Below are 19,616 nucleotides of genomic sequence, written 5' to 3'. Positions count from 1 at the left end.
CCTCGAAGGATATATCAGAGGAGAACATAGCTTATCCCCAAGCATCCCTCGCGCAGTGATTTTTTCCGTTTGTCCTTCGCCAGTTCGTATTACTGTGGGGGGTTCTTTGGTCGAAAGATGGGCGCCTGTATATATATCGGCGTGCGTATATAAGCCAGCCCGAAAAAAAAGCTACTTGCGTAGAAGTCGTGTCGATCGTCCATTCTCCCATCTTTGGAGGCTAAGTAGTACCGTTAGTGTGTGGGTCCACGAGCCTACTCCAAGAAGCTCTCTAGTCCCCGTGGAGTGTCTGTCCTGTCTTTGGCATCAGCAGGCCTAGGTGCAATTATGAAGGTAGAGGAATAGGTATCTACCAGGTAACGGGGAGCAAGTTTTCTCCAACTAGAAGAATGGGTAAACTACATGTATTAGACGCTGCAGTAATTCAACACACAGGGGCGGTCCATGAGCCGGCCAGCTCAATCTATTGAGAATTGGGTTATAGGATTTTTTTGGCGCTGGTCCATACATGGTGCTATGGCTCGAGTTCATACCAGTCTCGGCGGCGTGGGGTACATATTGATCGATATCCGTGACCATGAAGAGCAATAAGAGTATGTTTAATAGCCCTCTTAAAGAAAAAACCAGCTTTCTATATTCATAAGCAAATGCTGCTTATACACAAGAAATTGAAGTTTACCTTTGTGTTGTCACGAATAATTTTCTGCTCTGTTTGAAACATGAGATATCACTCGGTCTATTTAAATAATTTTCAAACAGCCCGTGTTGAAAAAAGTAGGACGAGATAGTTGAGTGACCTGATTCTTATGTCGACAAAGGGTCTAGCTACATGTAGTTATATAGTCGCGGATCGGACAAGTGTCGACATGGCAGTGGCAGGTGTCGACATGACAGGTTTGGACAGCTCACCCCGTACGGGTTCGGCATCATTTGAAAAGCCAAATATCCAACAGCCCGAGAGCCTCGTTGCTGTTATTAACTCATCGATTGTATACAGCACGAGGGCTATGGTAATATTTGGCATATTTTACCCCTAATAGCCCGAGAACTCATCATGAAACTTGGTTGATTGATTGGTTGGGCGGTTGGTTGGTTTATCAAGTCCGAGAACTAGCTACGGCACTATGATAAGGATACAGGGTTTGGATTATTGAATTCGAAGGCCTGTTCTCAATGAGATCAACGCACCGTGCACGGGGACTTTAATACTAGGTTACGTGCATGCGGTGAGTTACAGGCCTGAATACCTGCAATAATTACCGTTAGCAAACTTATCTACTTACCCATTCCCCTACTCTTTTGAAAGTTTCCTCAACTATATGTTCTACTTAAAAATTCTTCCTGTGCCCCATACATGTTACATCCCTGGTAATGATCAATATAACTGCGTGGGACATGGCTTTATATTATGTGAATGTCACTATGTAGTGACCGCGGAGATGGCCCTAATCCTACCATTCATATATGAGTCGAGGATACCCATACAAAAATTTAAAAATGACACTATAAAGAAATAGTCTCCCCCTCATTTTCCTACGTAGCTCTATAGATAACAAGGAACAGGCTATAGGCGTATCCTTACAGACTATATATATTCAATTCACACAAGGACACATTACCAAAACTTTTGTTAGCGCTAACCTTGGTGTCTGTTTGGCTCATCCTGCTAGCGGTGTACAACTTGTCTTGGCACAGATTCTCCTATATACTACATGTAGCTAGTAGCTACATATGGTTCCCCCAGTCTTAAAGGTAACATGAGAAAAACGCCAAGTCTCGAATAACTTTTCAACTACGATTGATATTAAAAATATGGAAAGAGAAAAGCTGGATACCATGATGAAGAAGAGCTTGTCTTTCCATATTTTTAATATCAATCGTAGTTGAAAAGTTATTCGAGACTTGGCGTTTTTCTCATGTTACCTTTAAGACTGGGGCACCATACATGTATATTTGCAAGTTTCCCTCACCACATTCAAACTTCATGTGCTGCTTTTGGACTGGCCGCCAGTCGGGGCCACATCTCAGAGCAGCACCCCTCCTCTTCCAAGTCCCCTGTACTCCCAGTTCAATTTTTTTTTCCCACCGATTTCCCTGCTTCCATCTTTTTGGGACGGGGACCAGTGAAGCTACGGTTAGAGTGATTGGCGGTGGGTTAGGGTTCGTAGAATTTCTTTTTTCACACACACATGTAGATTGTCTCCTCTTCTTTGTAGGTAGATGTTGTATATAAATAATAAATATCTTAATTAATAATTAGTTTTGTTTCTTCCTTGTATGCAGAAAATGGCGGTAGTCTTTAATCTTCTGGTTCGAATTGATCATGATATTGTTTGTTTGGCTCCTTCATGTAATTAGTCGCATATTGCATACTCGGTATGTCTATATATAAAATTACATTGAGAGTATGCACATTCAGATAGTACTTTTATACTAAATCTCACATATGTTCTAGAGCTAGATAATCCGGATTGCACTGTGAAAAACATGAACTCTATGGTTTCCGTACAACAGCCATGAGCGAGAAGTGGATCATCGGCCCTTGATTTACTCGCACTACTAGGAATTCGAAAAGCTAGTGAACCCAGACAACAGCAGCCTTCCAATAGATTGATGGGCGAGCATCTAACCAATCAAGCGCAACCCAACTAAGTCATATCTATGCAATAGGAACGCCAATATATCTTTATGGCTCAATAGTACAGCAATCTATGTAATTAGTACACAATCAAGCACCAGCTGCAGCTGCATGCAGCATGCGTAGGCAATCGCAACATATGAGTGATGCCCAATGACCTGGCTACGTAGAGCAACGCTAATAAGAATAAGCTCAAGCTTAGCAGCTGGAGAATTATGTATGTTTTTCAAATATTACGCAAGGCATCACCATCTCTAGCTCTCTCTCAAAAAAAAAAAACTTCCTCGAATTTCAATATCCTTCACCAAAGCAACTTCAACAAGAGGGGGGGGGGAAAACACTCAAATCACGCTTTTTAAAATGCGCGTCTCCTTGGGTATTTTAAACTACACATTAATACCACCGATCTGGGGTATGGTAGTAAATTTTACGAAACAGGACTGGGTAAAAGCAACAAAGGTATCTTTAGTAGGAGACACGCATAGATAGGATGAGATAGCAAGCATATAAAGGCGGAACAAGGAAATAATGGATAGGCTTCGTGTGTAAGCTTTAATCCAGGGCGCTCAGAGGCAGGCGCATAGTGGTTTCGGTGGAAGGGGATGGGGTAAGAGTAACATGATGAAAAGAAGAAGAAAAACACCCGTGACTTCATGAATTAAAAGAGCAGTATGTTAAAGCAATGATATCAAGGCTCCCAGACAAAAAAAAGACAAAGGAATTAGGAAAAAAAATGAACACCCCAAGCATGACCAATAAAAGGAAAACAAAAAAGATGAGTGAAGACACCGCTGGAAAGATGCCTGCTCTCTCGCAATATAGGGGCATAAGAACCTCCTTTGTAATCATACAACCCAATTATGCACACCATTCCCCTTGCTGATGCAGATATACCAACCTTTTAAAAGAAAGGTCTGCTGGTTTTGCCTCTGCGGCGCCTTTTCGGTAACTTTTTGCTGCCGTTGATTTCTGCCGATCACGAACAAGAGGAAGTTGATACCGATTATTTGCGAGCGGGAGCTTGTGTTTTGACATTGTTGGATAGCCAACCCTTTAGAAAGATATCAATCAGCAAAGGCCCTGAGATGGGTACTGAAACAGCACTTCAGATTTTGCAGCACGGGTTAAACTCACCAATCCTTCAAACAAACCCTCGCCAGTAGTTGCGCAACTCGGGACCACATACCAAACTCTATCTTTGAGTTTGTGTAACTGGAGCTTCTCAGTAACCTCCGACGGGGGCATGCCTAAAAATATGAAACACATTAGCCGTCAACGAATTCTGAAACATGGTGTTATATCCATCCAATGAATTGAAGAATTATGGAAACGTACATCCAGGAATGTCTTGCTTATTGGCGAAGACCAATAGTAAGGACTCCTTCATTTCACGATCAGAGATGATCCTGTGGAGTTCCTGTCGAGCCTCGTCGATCCGATCACGGTCGTGGCTGTCGATAACGAAGATCAATCCTTGGGTTCCTGTAAAAAACTTTTTAGTTATAATTCCTCTGCAAATTTCCATATCAACATCTTGAGGGTTGCAAAACGATTAGATTACGCCGATGACAGAAACGCAACGAAACAGTGTTTAAAGAAACATTCGTTTGGTCATGAGGGGCTTCCATCAAGATATCATGGCGTTGTCTGGGTACTTAGCGTAACCTAGCCATTTTGCAACGCTTCTCATATTGATATAGTTAGCAGATGCATGCACGAAGTGAGCCTACCGGAGAAATAGTGACGCCAGAGAGGCCTAATCTTGTCCTGACCACCAACATCCCAAACGTTGAACTTGACGTTCTTGTATGTTACCGTTTCCACATTAAAACCGACTGTCGGAATCGTTGTAACATCTTGATCAAGCTTGAGCTTGTAGAGTATTGCTAGTAACAATGTCAGCGTGGGGTCCTCCTCCTCCTTTTGCACGTGATTTGAGGGCTTACTCGTTTTGCCAGCCGCGTCCAATCCCAACATCAGTAACCTCATCTCCTTCGTTCCGAATATTTTTCCCTAGAAGATGTCAGCATGGATTTGTAGGGTTTGTTTACACGTTCGGAATGTACCATAATCTTTGATACTTGGACTGTAGCACGACAGTTAGCTTTATGATCATCGCCATGTTGGTGCAGCTAGAACTCCGAGACTTACCTCCCATCTTGAATGTGTTTCTGCTACTTAAGCAGTGTTGAAGGGTAAGTGAGTGAGTGGTATGGAGCTTCTACTCGGTGGGTGTGGGATATGTGAGGAGTAGAGTTCGTTTCCAGTAGAGATCGAAGAGTCAAAACAAGTCTTAGGCACCGAGTTAGAAGCCTTAAGATGGGCTAGGCGTTGCTGCGACAACAGCTGTGGAACTGTTCGAGAACGGGGTTTGGTGACAGCTAACGTACACTAGGCAGATCAGGAGCGTGCTGCTGTTATGGGAGAGTGTGGTGATGCTTAGGCGGACAATTGGCTATGGCGGGCAGCGAAGTGGGGAGAGATGCGATCGATGTCTGTGGTGTTGAGGGTTGTAGAAGATTGGATGGGAGACGAGGCAAGGCTCCGGAAACGAACAAAAAGACCGGGAAAAGGAAAGGCTTCACGGATCCCCGAGAAAAGGGGGGGCCATATTAAAATTGGTTTATTTACATGATATTCGACGGACCCCAGCATCATAAGATCTACCAAACAGTACTACGTACCCAGTTACTCTGCAGAGGAAACAAATCATAACTTCACCCTTATTCTCTGTTGTTTACACAGTTGCGAATAGGGGCATCTCGTTTCCCATCGGTACCCACCGGTCGAATTCAGTGTCAATATCGCTGCAGTCCGTGATTTGTGGAATTTGAAGTCGAACCTTGGCAGTCCTTGGCACGTAATTTAACCACCGCACCAAATCGAACGACGTCGACGACATCCAGGCCGAGACTGAAAAACAACGACTAGGAGTATGAAAACCACCAGGATTTATAGAGGGGTCCGCATCGTAGGAATGTGATCGTAACTGTAAAGATCGATGTGGAGGGAGGAAATAACAAGGTGCCTAGCTTTGTTTGTGTTTCTTAAATCGGACCTGGCGTCTAGCTATATCAACTCCGGCCCATGGCAGATTGCTTTATGGGCCTCATGACTTTGATAGCTACTTTTGGAGGAGTCAATGAATATCGACGGGTTTTCTGATAATGAGGGCAAGGTTAGGCTTTCAATACCGGGGGAGTGCACATCCCAATCAAATCGCAGCCGTAGCCAAGGGGTTTAGCAACAGCATCAATAAAGTCTCAGATCTACACATATATAGTAACAAAATTAGGACTCTGCGGTTGAGTGAGTAGCCAGGCCAGAGTAAAGGACTTTTCTGTGTTCGGGACCGAAAAAATAGTAACAATGCTTCCAGTGCATCTTCGGATGTCTCTCTATTCATGCCCACCGCCTTAGCGTTTATCTATCCTTTTTCACGTCCAACGTCAAAGTGCTCACTTTAAGGAGGGCAAACGTTTCCCAACACTGGGGCAGACTTACCATATGTGTTAGCTCATATGGATTTACCGGGTAGAGAATTTTGCAAATGTCAAAAGTGTCAAAACTCTCATGAGGCTTAGAAAAGCTTTGGTATTTAGATGTTGAATTGTACCTAAAATAGAAAAATACTCACAGTAGCTCATCCTCCAGTCCGTTCGCCGCATATGTGATCCTGGTTAAAGCAATTTGGGGTGCTAAGCTACTGCCCTAGGTTTGTAGCTTAGCCAAGAACGACAGCAACACCGCTGGCCAAGACCTGCTGTTCCCGTTGCATGCATTCTTAGATAGATCCCAATTCATTAGCTCCTTGTGCGAGGAACGAACGCCCTTACTTCTTTATTCTGTCACAACTGTGAAGATTTTTCCCCAAAATTCATTCGGTGAGCCATTTCATGATGTAGAAGAAATGGAAATCGCTGATTAACTGACTAGAAGAAAGCTCAGAATCTGTTGCTGTTCGACACCCCAGCATACTATGTCAAAGGCTATCATGAAGCATCACTCGATCGACCCACCTTGTGACGACCGTTTCTTGAAGGGCGCGACAGACCCATAAGAATGAGTCCCCTTAACCAGACCTAGTGCGATCAAGTGTATAGCTTTTCGGTCGTCACTACTACCATAACTCGCCTACTACAAATACCGCTAAAACTCGAAAAATTGGCCATCCCCGGCGAGGGATTATCGCTCGAGTGATTGGTTGAATAGCATCGATCTGCATCAGAAGTTTCCCATACAAGTAATTTTGATCTCTGGAAGCTAGCCAATTTATCGAGTTATGGCGGTACTGCAAAACAACAATCGCCCCCCACCATACGCATTGAAACGATGCATATTATATTTCGACACTTTGGCTCAGAATAAGCCACAATGATGTTATCAGAGGTCTGAAAGGTACTAGGTTCAGAGAAATAACCCGCAGAGCGTTCTCATCACGAGGCTTCGATAAATACCTGCCGTATGGTTTGCATTGACCTATTAAATATCTTTTTGATACTAATTGGGCTTGATAAGTTGGCTTGAGGGCGAAATAGTCCCCAGGTTTATCCAATTAGTGGGTCCTGGGGTGGATGAGGAACGATGGATTATCTAGGCTTGCAGCTCTATATCTACAAGACTGTTCTCCGACCGCCCTCCAGTCCTGTCGCCGTAGATATTATTCATCGAAAACCAAATCCACGAGCACATATATCGGCCATCTACGAAGCTTCTCAATTATCCCATGCTGACACCCCTAATGTGAGACCGAAAGCCATAGCACAATTGGGTAAAAGATCAACAAAAACCATAAAACCCATTGGCTTTAGCTACCTCTTGGCATTTATCGAAGAGGTGTCAGCATGGTTTCGACGGTTTATGGGATAGTAATGGTCTCTAACTCTAACCGCTTCTTTGATCAAACAGGCTCTGATATTTTTCAAGTGAGTTTACAACTTATAACTCCTTATAAGGCGGATAATAAGGCACTGAAAACACTTCATCACTCCTCGTTCGGAAGTAGGAGCCATTGGTGCTGTGAATAAAAAGCATGCGCCTGGATGACTCTACAATGTACCAAGCTCTTTCTGGGTACTTTCCCGCATCCGGCCTTATTGGGCGAACTTGGTGGCGGCAGTTTTACATGTGGTTGTGCAGGTAGAATAAGTGGGTGTGTACTAAACGGTCGTTGGATCATAAATGGTCACTCGATTCGGCTCACGGAACAACGCGCGAGGCCAAAATTTACCAGGGCGTTTCGCAACAGTTTGTTGCCTGACGATCACTGTCCATCACATCGCTCAAGTCCCATGTAATTGTATTCAAATAAAAGCGTGTTATTGTAGAGTAGATATCATAAAGACAACAATACAACAAAAAATAAACCCATCAATTCATTCAACCGATTGAAAAAGAAAAGAGAAAAGCGCCATCCATCAAAATCTACAATCCAAGAGCATTCTTGGTCTTATCAACAGGTCCCTCGGTGTGGGCATCCTTCTCCCTTCTTGTCTTGTCAAAAGTACTCTGAGTGGTGCTCTTGTTACTGTCGGGGTTCAAAGCTCCAGCAACACCTAATATATAGTCATGATATCAGCAGCTATTATAGAAGATATGCGGGATAAGGAAGTGCTTACGGTCAGCAGCGTCGGTGAGGGTCTCCTTGGTTTGTTGAAAGACGGACTTGGAGTTGTCGGGGGTCTATAAGAGGACGAATGTTAAAAGAATGGCCTTTTGATACAAATTGAAGGGTTGAGTGCTGGACTTACGAGCTCCTCCTTAGCCTTGGTGGACATATCTTTGCGGCCGAAGTCAGACATTGTGGTTTATAGTTTGAGTGGTTTGGTGAGGGGAAAAGTATTTGTTGTTTGAGGAATGTGGTAGTAGTGAGGATGTTTGTATGATTGTGATGATGAGAGTATTCGTTGAAGAGGGGAATTTAGAGCTCTTTATATACACATTTTGGGGCCGGCTCTGGTACTTAGAGAGCTCTTGAGGGAACTACGAACATAGACAATGACGTCTTGCAATTGAGCTTAGATTCCGATGATGCTGCAAACAGCAAAAATGGTAATCACGATTGTAGGTATGAGACCCGCATATGTGGGTATGTGGGGTAGCTGAACAAAGGGGTGAAGTAGGTAGCACCACTGCTTCCAGGAACAACCGTGTGCATTTCCAACTTCTCCATAGGCTCAAGACTCTAGCTCTAGAGTTTAGAGTATCACAAACCAGGCAACGATGTTGATCCCTAGGATCCCTGAGATTTCCCGCAGGGTTAATCTACCATCGTGATCTCTTATTTCTGCCCTGGGCGGGTGAAGTAGGGTGGTGTAGGTAGCGCCGGTGTCTTTGAGTGGTTTATTCCCACAGTCTAGATTTTAACTATCTTGTGCAAAACTGGGCACGGGAGTTTCTAGTTGGCTAGTTTCCTTGCTGGTAGTAAATAGTAAAATAGTGTGGCAGGACGTCATTATTTTGTGTGGCGCGGGTGCACTGTGCTTTTGCCTTGGCTGTGGAGGTGTGCAAGGGTAATGCTTGGCAAATTTTATGACGTAAAGTAGGAAGATGATGTCATAGGATAAACGCGTCTCCCCAAAACGATATTCCAAGAAAGAATATTAAGGGTTTTTGCATGTGGTTATCCCTGAATAGAGTTCATGGAGATGTGGATATAAAGACTGGAGTCTGCCCCGGAATTAGAGTTTCCCTCATCATCAAATATCAACGCAAACAAACATTCAACTTAAACATCAAGCCATTAATATCGTAAACCCTTTTTAAACTCTACGACTTTTTTTTAAAAAAACAACTTCAAAATGTCTGGAGTTGATAACACTCAACCCTCAACTGTCAAGTCCTACATCGACAGCGGCGTTGCTGCTGTCCAGAACGCAGTTGGTAGTCTTACTGGTGAGTTCTATCCACATATTATATCCTCAAACATTATATCTTTATTGCATCGAAGCTTCATGTCTTCATTAAAAGTGCCATGCTAATAATGGTCCAGGAAACCCCGCCGACCAACAAGCTGCCGATAACAGGAAGGCCCACGCCGATCTTGAGCACGATGCCTCCCACGCCAGTGCCAAGGCTGGTCCATTCAACCTCTCATCCTCCGGTGCTGCCACTATCGACAACAAGAACCGTCGCGATGGAAAGGCTGATCAATTGATTGGTAGCGGAAAGGAGTTTGTCGGAAACGCTGTTGGGTCAGATAACCTGAGACGTGAAGGCCGACAGCAAAACTCCGAGGGACAAGGAAAGGAAGCCGCTGGTCAGGTTGCAGACTTCGCTTCTGGCGTTGGTTAGTATCCATTGAGTTGTTTTTTGGTTTTACTATAGTAATATATATTAATTATAATTTAGTGAACCGTGTTACTGGAACTATTGGAAGCGTTGCTTCTGGTATCGTTGGAAACAAGGAAGCTCAAAGTAAGCTACTATTCGCACTAACAATACCTTTGTTAGATTGTTACTAATGTTTTCTTAGCCGACTTCAACACCCAGCACGACAAGGGAAAGACTTCACAGCGTGGAGTCGAAGCTGATCTCCAGAAGTAAATTATCATGAGGAAACTGGTTTTCCTATGAACAAACTATAACGACTGTTTTAATGTCTCTTCTTTCTTTAAATTAGGTGTTTGGGGATTGGGGATTGGAGATACCATGCATAGTCTTATTTCTTTCTTTTCTGTACTCTATTGCACTATTGCATGATAGTTAGTTCGCAATTAAGGATTTCCCAAGAGCTCTTCTTTTTTGTTGTAATGCTTAGCAAAAATGACGTTGCCACGGCCCTTGGCAGCAGAAAAAAAAACAAAAAAGTCGAGAGGCTCAGAACGTTGCTTCCTGTTTTGGAAACTGACAGTTCCATAAATTACCCCGCCTCACGACTTCTTTCTTCCTGACCTTCACGGCGTTTTCCGTATATTGAATTTCCGATTCTTTTTTAGTTTTCTTCACGTCAAACACATCAGAATGCCTCGCGATCCTCTAATCGGTCTGGTGGGCAAGCCGTCGAGTGGCAAGTCGACAATGCTCAACTCGTTAACAGATGCGACTTCAAAAGTTGGTAAGTAGCTGCGCGCGCCAGCCTTGAGATCTCATAGCATGTAGATCTAGAACTAGACAGCTTGTTAACTATCATTTCCACTCCACATAGGGAACTTCCCGTAAGTACCACTGATATCCAGGGCCTCCTGTAATCCCATAAACTCACGAATCCCTCTAGATTCACGACAATCGATCCCCAAAGAGCAATTGGCTATCTTCAAGTCGTACGTCCACACAACAGTCCCTCCGCGCGCGAAACCCACACCTAAGCTCAAGACCCTGTCATTCATTGCCACTCCAGGACTGTGCATGTGTGCGCTTCGACAAGGCAGACGTCTGCAAGCCTAATTATGGCTCATGCCACGACGGCAAGCGCTCAGTCCCCATAGAGCTCCTCGATGTCGCGGGACTCGTCCCAGGCGCGCACGAAGGAAGAGGACTTGGGAATCGCTTCTTGGACGACTTGAGACATGCAGATGCACTGGTGCATGTGGTGGATGTAAGTGGGACTACTGACGCAGAGGGCAAGGTTACAAGGGGGTATGATCCGAGTCAGGATATTATCTGGTTAAGAGAGGAGATTGTACAATGGGTGCTGGGGAATCTCATGACGAAGTGGTGAGTAGTTCTTCATGTTATGTATCATTCACGGGCTTTCACAAGCCAATGATTTGCTTACCTGTGTTTGTGTGCTCTAGGGGTGGGATAAAACGAAGGCATATAGCTCTCAGTAAGCCTCTCCCTGTACTCATCTGTTTCTTATATCTGTAGTTCTTCCGTATCTCTTACCCCCTACTAGAAGCCAATGCTGCCGATACCCTCCAAAACCAATTCTCCGGTTACGGCTCTACCACCGCCATGGTCCAGCGTACGCTCGACCGCCTCGCCCTCAAGACACCCCTTGAGTCATGGGACAACGAAACGGTCGAGAAAGTCGTCAACGGCTTCATCGACGAGAAGTTCCCTACCGTCTGCGCACTCAACAAGATCGACCACGCCGATGCCGACAAGAACATTGCCAAGATCGCGAAGAAGCAGCCCCCGGACAGCATTGTCCTCACTAGTGCTATCTCGGAGGTGTTCCTGCGCAAGCTTGCCAAGCAGGGATATGTTAAATATACCGAGGGCAGTGAGTTTGTCGATACAAGGGAAGATCTGATAAGCGAAGGGGATCCAGAGGGTGGCGGCCTAAAGGAGATGGACGAGAAACTGAAGGCACGTATCGAAAACTTAAAGGATATGGTGCTGTATAGGTTTGGAAGTACGGGTGTGGTGCAGGTGTTGAGCAGAGCGGCAAAGTTGTTGGGTTTGGTGCCTGTGTTCCCAGTCAGGAATATGAACTCGTTCACCTCGGGGACAGGATCAAGTGGTGGTGTGTTTAGGGACTGTGTTTTGGTCAATAAGTAAGTCTATTCTCTTTATATGGAGAAAGTTGGTGAGTATTGACAGAGGTGATAGAAATACCACGGTGAGAGACGCGGCGAAGAAGATTATGGGTGATGTGCCAATTGCCTATATCGAGGGTGTTGGCGGCGTAAGAGTTGCTGAGACAGATATCGTCGAGATTGGGAAGAATGATGTAGGTGGCCATTCTACCTGTTCACTATTATAATTTTTACTGATTTTGGTTTGTGGAATAGATATTATCATTTAGGGTGGGAAGGGCTTAATTTTTCGACACACTGCAGTTGTAGTACGCGCATTATCCGGCCGAGGGAGAAGGGTAGGATATAAACGACCACAGGAACAAAAAATATCAATAAAAAATTATAAATCTGTTCGATCATCCCAAAGAAATCTGCTATATACTAGTACATGAACCCCCGCCCAACTCAGCCATATATTGTTCCATCATCTCATCATGGTCACCACTTCAAACCTCTACCATCACCCAAATATTTAGTTACCATTTTCTGCATATCGCGCGCGCGCAAAATGACCAAAGCACATGGATTAGAAATGCAATCACCAAACACAAAACTTGCAAAACTAAACACAACCACAGGTAACTACTCACTCTGCCCCCTCTCATCCTGCATCCCGATAATTGGTCCTGGTGCTTCGGGATGCTCCTTTTTGGGGTCTTTCTTCTTGTTCTGGGCCCCGCTGCTGTGGAGGCTCTCTTCGCGCTCCTTCATCCCCCGCTTGGAGGCGTCGGACTGTATGTCGAGTGTGTGCGTCTTTTCAGTTGCGTGCGGATTTTTTTTGAGGTCGTCGTAGAAGCGCTTTTGGGAGATCACGCGCAGGGGGGTGTGGAGCAGGAGGGCGCGGTGGGTTGTGCGGAGCATTTTGATAATGGCTACTACTGGGGGGTTCGTTTTTAAAAGGTTGTTTTTTGGAGGCAATTGAGTTGAATCGATATATATGTAAGTTTAGGGAGAAGTAGAGAATTAAAGGGGAATTGGGGTAAATAAGTACTCTGGACAAATAGCTGTCACTTGTCTTGCTTGATCTTATACCTTAACCTCGGAAGCATTATGGGGTTATGACGTAGGGGACGATCGAGTGATCGTGCATGACAATTGACTAGAAGGGAACTTGCTTAGTCTGAGTCTTGGCAAGGCGACTAAATCTAGCAAGATGTAACTCTATTGACGACGTCGGACGAGTGGATAATAGAGGCTTGATTGATCATGATGGACTGGAGTGGGTACCTATTCAGAGGCTCATTCGTTCTACATATATTTTGGCATGTACTCTATCAACAGTAGTTATTTTGGGGCCGAATACGGCTTAGTGATCTAATTGTACATATGTAACCGAAACCACAGTTGCTTTTCAAAACGACGGCTAAATCTCAAGCACGGCATATTGATGTAAGTAAGATATGACCTGTATCGAATTAAGGTGCTCAATGTTTAGTATGGTCTCAGAGCACTTATCAAAGCTTCCCCGCTATTTCCAGTTGCTGGAGCACAAAACACCAACCACAATCACCCCATTATGAAATCCGAATACCCCCACACCGAAGTGCCTACCAGTTTCACTTGAATTAATATTCTGCATAGGATGCGTTTCACAATAACCAACGCACATACGTCACAGAAAAGAAATTAAAGGATCCTTGTCATCATGAACCATCACTCGGTCTGGGCGCAAGCTTACTCAGGGTGCACCTCGGTGAGCGAAACTTCCAACTGACCGGACACTTCTTCGTTATCAACAAGTAGGTACCGGCAAGTTATAAATGGTAAGGCTCAATTGTAATTCAAGACTATACTAAAATTACTATTACTTCATCGCAGTGCGAGAGTGAGTACATTGTGGCGTGTGGCATCATAGACTAGATAGGTGAATGCATGCATCGACACATGATGAGAAGAGAAATGAACATATGAACAAAAGCTTCCAGAGGAAGAAAGTAATAAGAGTAGCGAAGAGAAAGTATAAGGGTAACTAAAGAAGTAAAGGAATCTCATAAGAAGGAATCAGAGGGAAGGAAAATAAAACGCTAGAAAACGTCAAGCAAAAGGATGGCACCAGACCCAATAAATCAGGACGAAAAGAAAAAAGCGCAGACCGCTCCCTAAGGAGTCTTACCCAAACAAAAACTCCTCTTTTTTAATCAATCAATAATCAATCAATCCCCCGCACCCATGCATAATCCATGACCCCTTTTTACATTAACAATCAAATCACCCCTCACATAAACGTCAACCTCGTTTTTCGTCTTTCCATCTTAGCCATGTGGTTTATTCCAAGGCTGTTGTTGCCTTTCTGCATTTGGTATGCGTGTTGTTCGCAGTAAGGTCTTCCATTAAACTCAAAGTAGTCACCGCCAAGAGAACATGCACATTCCTATTGAAAAAATTAGTCAGAAAAAATGCAGATCCCTTTAAATAGGAGTAGGGAAAACATACAGAGCAAGAGAAGCATGTGGGATGGTATCTCTCATGCCACTCAGTCTCTAAACAAGGCCCCTCAATACCTGTGTCACAGGTGGGGCAAAGTGACTGATTTCTCTGGTGGTAATGGCGCTCGCAGTACGGTAAATTGTCGTGCACATAAAATTCCGCCGATTCAAATGGCTTTCGGCAATCTTGGCAGACAAAACAAGCCTTATGGTAGCGGCCTGTAAGTCGGCCATCTGCCGAAGAAATCGACTTTCCAAAAATCTCCTCTCCACAACCCCGGCAAGGGCCCTTTGATACTGCCGGACGGCGTGATCTCTCCTGCTGCTGCTGCGGCTTGGACCGCACGTCCATAAACAATTCATCTACCGGTCGAGGCGCAGGCGGTGGAGGTGTACGGTTTCTTTGAATATTCAAAGGGCGTGTCTGCGACGGTTCCCGACTCGGCCTAGCCGGTGGCTCTTGGTAAACTCCCGGCGGAGGTGGTTGGCGCTTTAAGGGTGCAGGCTGTGGGGGAGAACCCTGACGATCACGGGACGATGCCCTAACCTTTTCGCGGGGAACTGGAAGAGATCGCTCCTCAAGTCGCTCCTCAAATCGCTCCTGCACAGGAGTAGGTGCTAGATCGTGCATTGAAATTTGCAACTCCTTCATAAGTCCATCAATATCGTTAAATCCACCACCCCCTATCCTGATGGTATTTGCAGGCGCTCTCCTTTCCTTCTCATGTCTGGGGCCACTGGATCTCAAAGCATTGTTAACATCAGGCGTTGGTGGGCTGGATGTCGCAGAAGCCGATGAGCGCTCTGAGCGATGGGAGAATATTGAAGAGGCGTTGCTGGACATTGAAGGGCTTGGGACGTTTGAAGATTCTGCTGGCGTATCAAGCTCATATGGGTTTGCTATCGAAAAATCCGAATATTCATGTGGGTTGGGTGGAGAGAGTCTCCGCGACGATGGGAGAGAGACTGCTTCATCAGTTAGAGCACTCCTGGGCACGTCTGCTCCCAGTTTGTTTGATCCTAGTGACGGCTGTCTTCGTGGACGGGACTCTCGTTTACCGGCAGGTTCATCTGGTATCTTCGGCAATGGACCAGTAGGCGGAACCTTCGATAAATTCGATGAAGAATTGTTCTTTTTGTGCCCGCCAACTGTCACAGCTGGGGATCTTGGTAATCCTATACCTGGATGGGGCGGAACCCTACCGCTGCTAGGTGTTCGCTTATGGCCCACCTCTGGGAAAGTGTTTGCGCGGGTCTCCGGCCGTAGTACCTCAACCTTGGGGTTGCTAGGGCCTGTGTCTGAGTACCTTGATGGGTTGCTAGAAGACGCATCCTGCCCATCTGAAATTTTCCCTCCCCGCTTTCCGAACCCAAGTGACGGGATTGGGATAGGTGGCGCGTTTCGTTCCTTTGGCGGTTGTCTAGATCCCGGGGATTGAGATCTCCTTGCCTTGCTGCTAGCCCTGCTTGAATGGTCAGAACCAGAGGTGGGCATTCGCCGAGGAACATCGTAATCTTGCTCCCTTCCCCTATCCCTGTCTCTTCCCTCTCGTCGAGATGCCGAATATTCACCCCTCTCAATCTGGTCCCTCCGTTTCATTCTTTCGTCCTCCATCTCAGGGTACATTGGGAACGCTTCGATGTTCGCCCTTGCAGCCTTAGAAGACCCCCTTTCTGGGAAACTTGATGCAGCGACTGGTAGAACATCATGAACCCGATCTCTACTAGTATTGCTATGGTTAACGCCAAATGGCCCTGGCGCAATGTTGTTAATCCTTGAAGATACAGTCCTGTTATTGATAGCTATCGGCGACGCTGGAACTTGACTGGGGTAAAACTCCCTGTCTGCGCTGATTCTTGGTTGTGCATGTGGGCTCATAGGCGAAATCGATGACTTGAATGGAGGAAACGGGCTATCTATGTTGTAAATTGACGACGACGCCGACGAGCCCTTCCTTGCAGTGTAAGATCGTTGAGGATTAGGTGACAGAGAGGGGCTACCGTGAATGGGTGTTCGTAAAGGCTGGCCATCTTTGGGTGTAGGCGGGGATCGTGCTGATCCAGTAGTACTGCTTGAAGGTGTAAGTGTGTCGCGTCCTTGGTAAGTTTGATCTACACTTGTTAGAACTTCTAGTTTTCTGTAAAATCTATCCCCATTTGCTGAAATCATACTTGCTGTGACAGGATCAATCTTGGGGAGACTAGCAAGCTTTTGCGCTTGCGTAATTTTCGTTGATTTTCCTTTGAATAACGGGAAAATGCTAGGTTTTGGCGATTTTGGCGCCTCTGTTGTAGACAGGCCGTTAGTTAATATACTAACTGGTTGGGTATATAATAAACAGAAGCACAATGCGAATAAAGTTATTGAGGATTGAAATATACCTTGAACTGAACCTGCACCAGCACATACATGGTCGCCTAGCTGTGTAATTTCAACGTCTGCATTACACATTGAGCACTTTATTGCTGGGAAATAGCTTTCTCGCACGGCGGTTGCCATTTTGAAAGTAATGGATCAAATAGTGAGCTATAGATGATAGTCCGCTCCTTAATAAATGTTAAGGCCACAAGACAAATAGTAACTGTTGTACGGGGCTTAATGAACCCAAAAAGACATCCAGCGTCTGCGGAATGGGCCCCTCTTAGTATAGATGGGATGTTAAGTAAGAACCTTTGATGATCAGTTAAGTATATGGATCGAAATGTGACTGCTGCAGTGTGCGGCGCAAGTTCCAATATGCAGTCGCAGTTGTAATATGTGTGCGCTGGGCTTTCTGAAGATCACCAGGAAGGAGTGACTGGCTATAGAAAGTAAGTTATGGAATCTTGATGGTTTTGCGCCAGACCGAATGTGCAGAGTAGATTTTTGGTATTGTAGAATACTGAATGTCCCCGGGACAGGGCAAAATCGCAGAACACAAGAAGAGCAAGAATGGACTAAGATCACCTAAAGGTGGGGGGAGGAGGAGTTGTATGTATATGTTTTTTGACCTTGCGCCGTAAAGGACCACCCTCCGTCACCAGCGTCCGGCCAGGGCTCGCCGTTCCCAAACTGGGATCTCGGAGGGACGTCGTTGCGCAAGGTTGCGCAACCCAAGACCAGCGAATGAGATAAATTTGGTTCTCACTCCGACTAAGGTGAAACTTCTAAATAAGGGGCCGTAACATCACCGGCGCAATGTAGACAAACCAATGTGGGGCCTAATCAATTTTGACTCTCCCTAGCCATGGATACAGCTCTTTTGGTCCACACGAAATCACAATTCAGGTGACAGTTTGGGGAGAGAAAAATTAACGGAGAGGGAATCTAACAGCGCCAGCCACACAAGTGCTGCTCCAAGGCAGTCCCATATATGTAAAGTAGAGTGCTAGTATCTACAAGGGCCCTTGGACAGCCTGAGAACGAAAGTGTATCGTAGCGACTGCTCTGCCAGGGGTTCTATCACATAGCGTTACCCTATACGTCTAGGGACCGAGATATGCAGAATTTCATTCCGGAAAAGGGCAGGTATAAGAGGGGTCGTTGTGGACGATCGATATCTGTTTGGATTTTGAAATATCATTTGCGCTACAAAGTAAACGGCGTAGCACGTTGGATACGGTATGGATCCGTCTTGTTACAACATGGACCACCGTAACATGAGAGCAGATCCTTCGTCCTATCGAACACGCGATATCAAACTGCAGGCGCGCACACGACACAGCACACTATTAACATCCCGGACAAGGCAAAGCGATGACGCTGAGAGAGTGGCCGTGTGGATCCAGTTCTGTCCTATTGTCCACCAGCGCCTACATGAATTGCCGGTCTGTCTGACTGGAGGAGGAGGTATTGAGGAGCAGCAGCGGCAGTAGTGAGGATATGAGTAGTGTGCTGTCCAGTAGTTGGAGGTACCACACGTGCCCTAGGACTTCACGGTGTAGAATTGTGGCGCTTGATGTTTAAAAAAGGCCAAGAGTGTAGTGATAGGTCGGGCTGAAGAAATATCGATAAGAGAAGAGCACGTTGTGCTTAGGTATGCCACCATGTGCGTGAGATCTCGATCAACCCCATATCAGCAACTCAGGGTTCCCATATTTTCTTCTTTCTGTTTCTTTTTTGTCGCATTTCTCGGTTAGTTCCCAGTCGGTGAAATCCGGAGAAAGAGATGAGGTCCAGATAGCGTTACCTACTAAACAACTCCGAGCTCATGTGCGTATGTAAGTGATTGGTGGACCCTGACGGTGTAACCCCAGACGCTAACCCCGATAGGCATTTGCTATAAAACTTCTGGTACCCATTCAGGAAGCTCCCAAGACACTCAACCCCATAAGAAGCATGGAAAGAATGGAAATGAGGGAGAGAGTACCTCATGCAGTGGTCGCCCCCCAATGGCATGTCATAAGTGCCTGTTCTGGCCACTTCAAAATAACACCGTTGATGGCGGTGACCAGTCAGATTGCGCGGTCAATAGCACAGCGCCGGCGAAAGCTTCATTTTAAGCTACTCTGTCCAATGATTCGCCATTTAGGCTCCCTATCGATGATCACCCTTCCTCACATCCACAACCAACATGTTGCCGTTAAGCGAACAGATTCAACAGAACCTCCTAAGACTGGATGGTTTCTTCCACACTGATTGGCTGAAGTAGTGTCTCAAACAAACTCGAATCCATAGCTACAAAAACCAGAGGCCACTTTTGCGATTCCTACTGTACTTTACGATGTGATTGAGCTGCGCCTGAGTCAAAATGGACCCCTATCAGAAGAACTGGATTATTGACATCGGACGGACCAAATTTCCGCAACACAATGGCTTCGAGCATTTCGTTTTTGATGGAAATGCCCCGTAGTCCGATGTACCGCCCGTGGTTCTTTCAGGATGGAATGATTTACAAACAGTCGAGCCTCAGATGCACGTGCCATGACAGCCTATTGTGCACTCTCGACACGGCCCGGCAACCATACTTGACTTCCCCGCCACAAACAATTTACCTATTTTGGCACTTCCAAGGTGCTGGGTTAGCCCAAACAAGGAGCCACATAGTAATTGACAGGTGCGTGTATGTACTTTATTGGTACTTTGATATTGCCGTAAATTGCACCAAA

The 19,616-nt window shown here is 45.5% G+C and overlaps 6 protein-coding genes across 6 annotated transcripts; 2 read left to right on the top strand and 4 right to left on the bottom strand.

The window, feature by feature from the left end:
* Positions 1–3,496: 3,496 nt before the first annotated feature.
* Positions 3,497–4,796, bottom strand: H6S33_011562 (uncharacterized protein; the record flags this gene model as incomplete). Its single annotated transcript, XM_044842938.1, has 6 exons — positions 3,497–3,689; positions 3,825–3,885; positions 3,974–4,120; positions 4,369–4,651; positions 4,705–4,724; positions 4,790–4,796. 6 exons carry the CDS (start codon positions 4,794–4,796, stop codon positions 3,497–3,499), a joined length of 711 nt encoding a protein of 236 aa, XP_044696330.1.
* A 3,266-nt stretch (positions 4,797–8,062) lies between these two features.
* H6S33_011561 (uncharacterized protein) lies at positions 8,063–8,439 on the bottom strand (the record flags this gene model as incomplete). Its single annotated transcript, XM_044842936.1, has 3 exons — positions 8,063–8,193; positions 8,257–8,320; positions 8,389–8,439. The coding sequence occupies 3 exons, from the start codon at positions 8,437–8,439 to the stop codon at positions 8,063–8,065; spliced, it is 246 nt and encodes an 81-aa protein (XP_044696329.1).
* Positions 8,440–9,438: 999 nt separating this feature from the next.
* On the top strand, positions 9,439–10,183 carry H6S33_011560 (uncharacterized protein; the record flags this gene model as incomplete). Its single annotated transcript, XM_044842935.1, has 4 exons — positions 9,439–9,532; positions 9,630–9,926; positions 9,989–10,054; positions 10,113–10,183. The coding sequence occupies 4 exons, from the start codon at positions 9,439–9,441 to the stop codon at positions 10,181–10,183; spliced, it is 528 nt and encodes a 175-aa protein (XP_044696328.1).
* Positions 10,184–10,600: 417 nt separating this feature from the next.
* On the top strand, positions 10,601–12,345 carry H6S33_011559 (uncharacterized protein; the record flags this gene model as incomplete). The annotated part of the gene is made up of 8 exons (XM_044842934.1): positions 10,601–10,694; positions 10,785–10,794; positions 10,854–10,899; positions 10,977–11,293; positions 11,374–11,405; positions 11,475–12,078; positions 12,134–12,254; positions 12,316–12,345. The coding sequence occupies 8 exons, from the start codon at positions 10,601–10,603 to the stop codon at positions 12,343–12,345; spliced, it is 1,254 nt and encodes a 417-aa protein (XP_044696327.1).
* A 339-nt stretch (positions 12,346–12,684) lies between these two features.
* H6S33_011558 (uncharacterized protein) lies at positions 12,685–12,963 on the bottom strand (the record flags this gene model as incomplete). Its single annotated transcript, XM_044842933.1, has 1 exon — positions 12,685–12,963. One exon carries the CDS (start codon positions 12,961–12,963, stop codon positions 12,685–12,687), a length of 279 nt encoding a protein of 92 aa, XP_044696326.1.
* A 1,354-nt stretch (positions 12,964–14,317) lies between these two features.
* On the bottom strand, positions 14,318–17,028 carry H6S33_011557 (uncharacterized protein; the record flags this gene model as incomplete). The annotated part of the gene is made up of 4 exons (XM_044842932.1): positions 14,318–14,473; positions 14,536–16,640; positions 16,701–16,814; positions 16,911–17,028. 4 exons carry the CDS (start codon positions 17,026–17,028, stop codon positions 14,318–14,320), a joined length of 2,493 nt encoding a protein of 830 aa, XP_044696325.1.
* Positions 17,029–19,616: the final 2,588 nt, after the last annotated feature.

Source organism: Morchella sextelata (assembly GCF_020137385.1).
Source record: "Morchella sextelata strain SCLS chromosome Unknown scls_6, whole genome shotgun sequence".
Lineage (NCBI taxonomy): Eukaryota > Fungi > Ascomycota > Pezizomycetes > Pezizales > Morchellaceae > Morchella > Morchella sextelata.
Note: the sequence above shows the minus strand (reverse complement) of the source record. Positions and strands in the feature narration are given on the sequence as shown.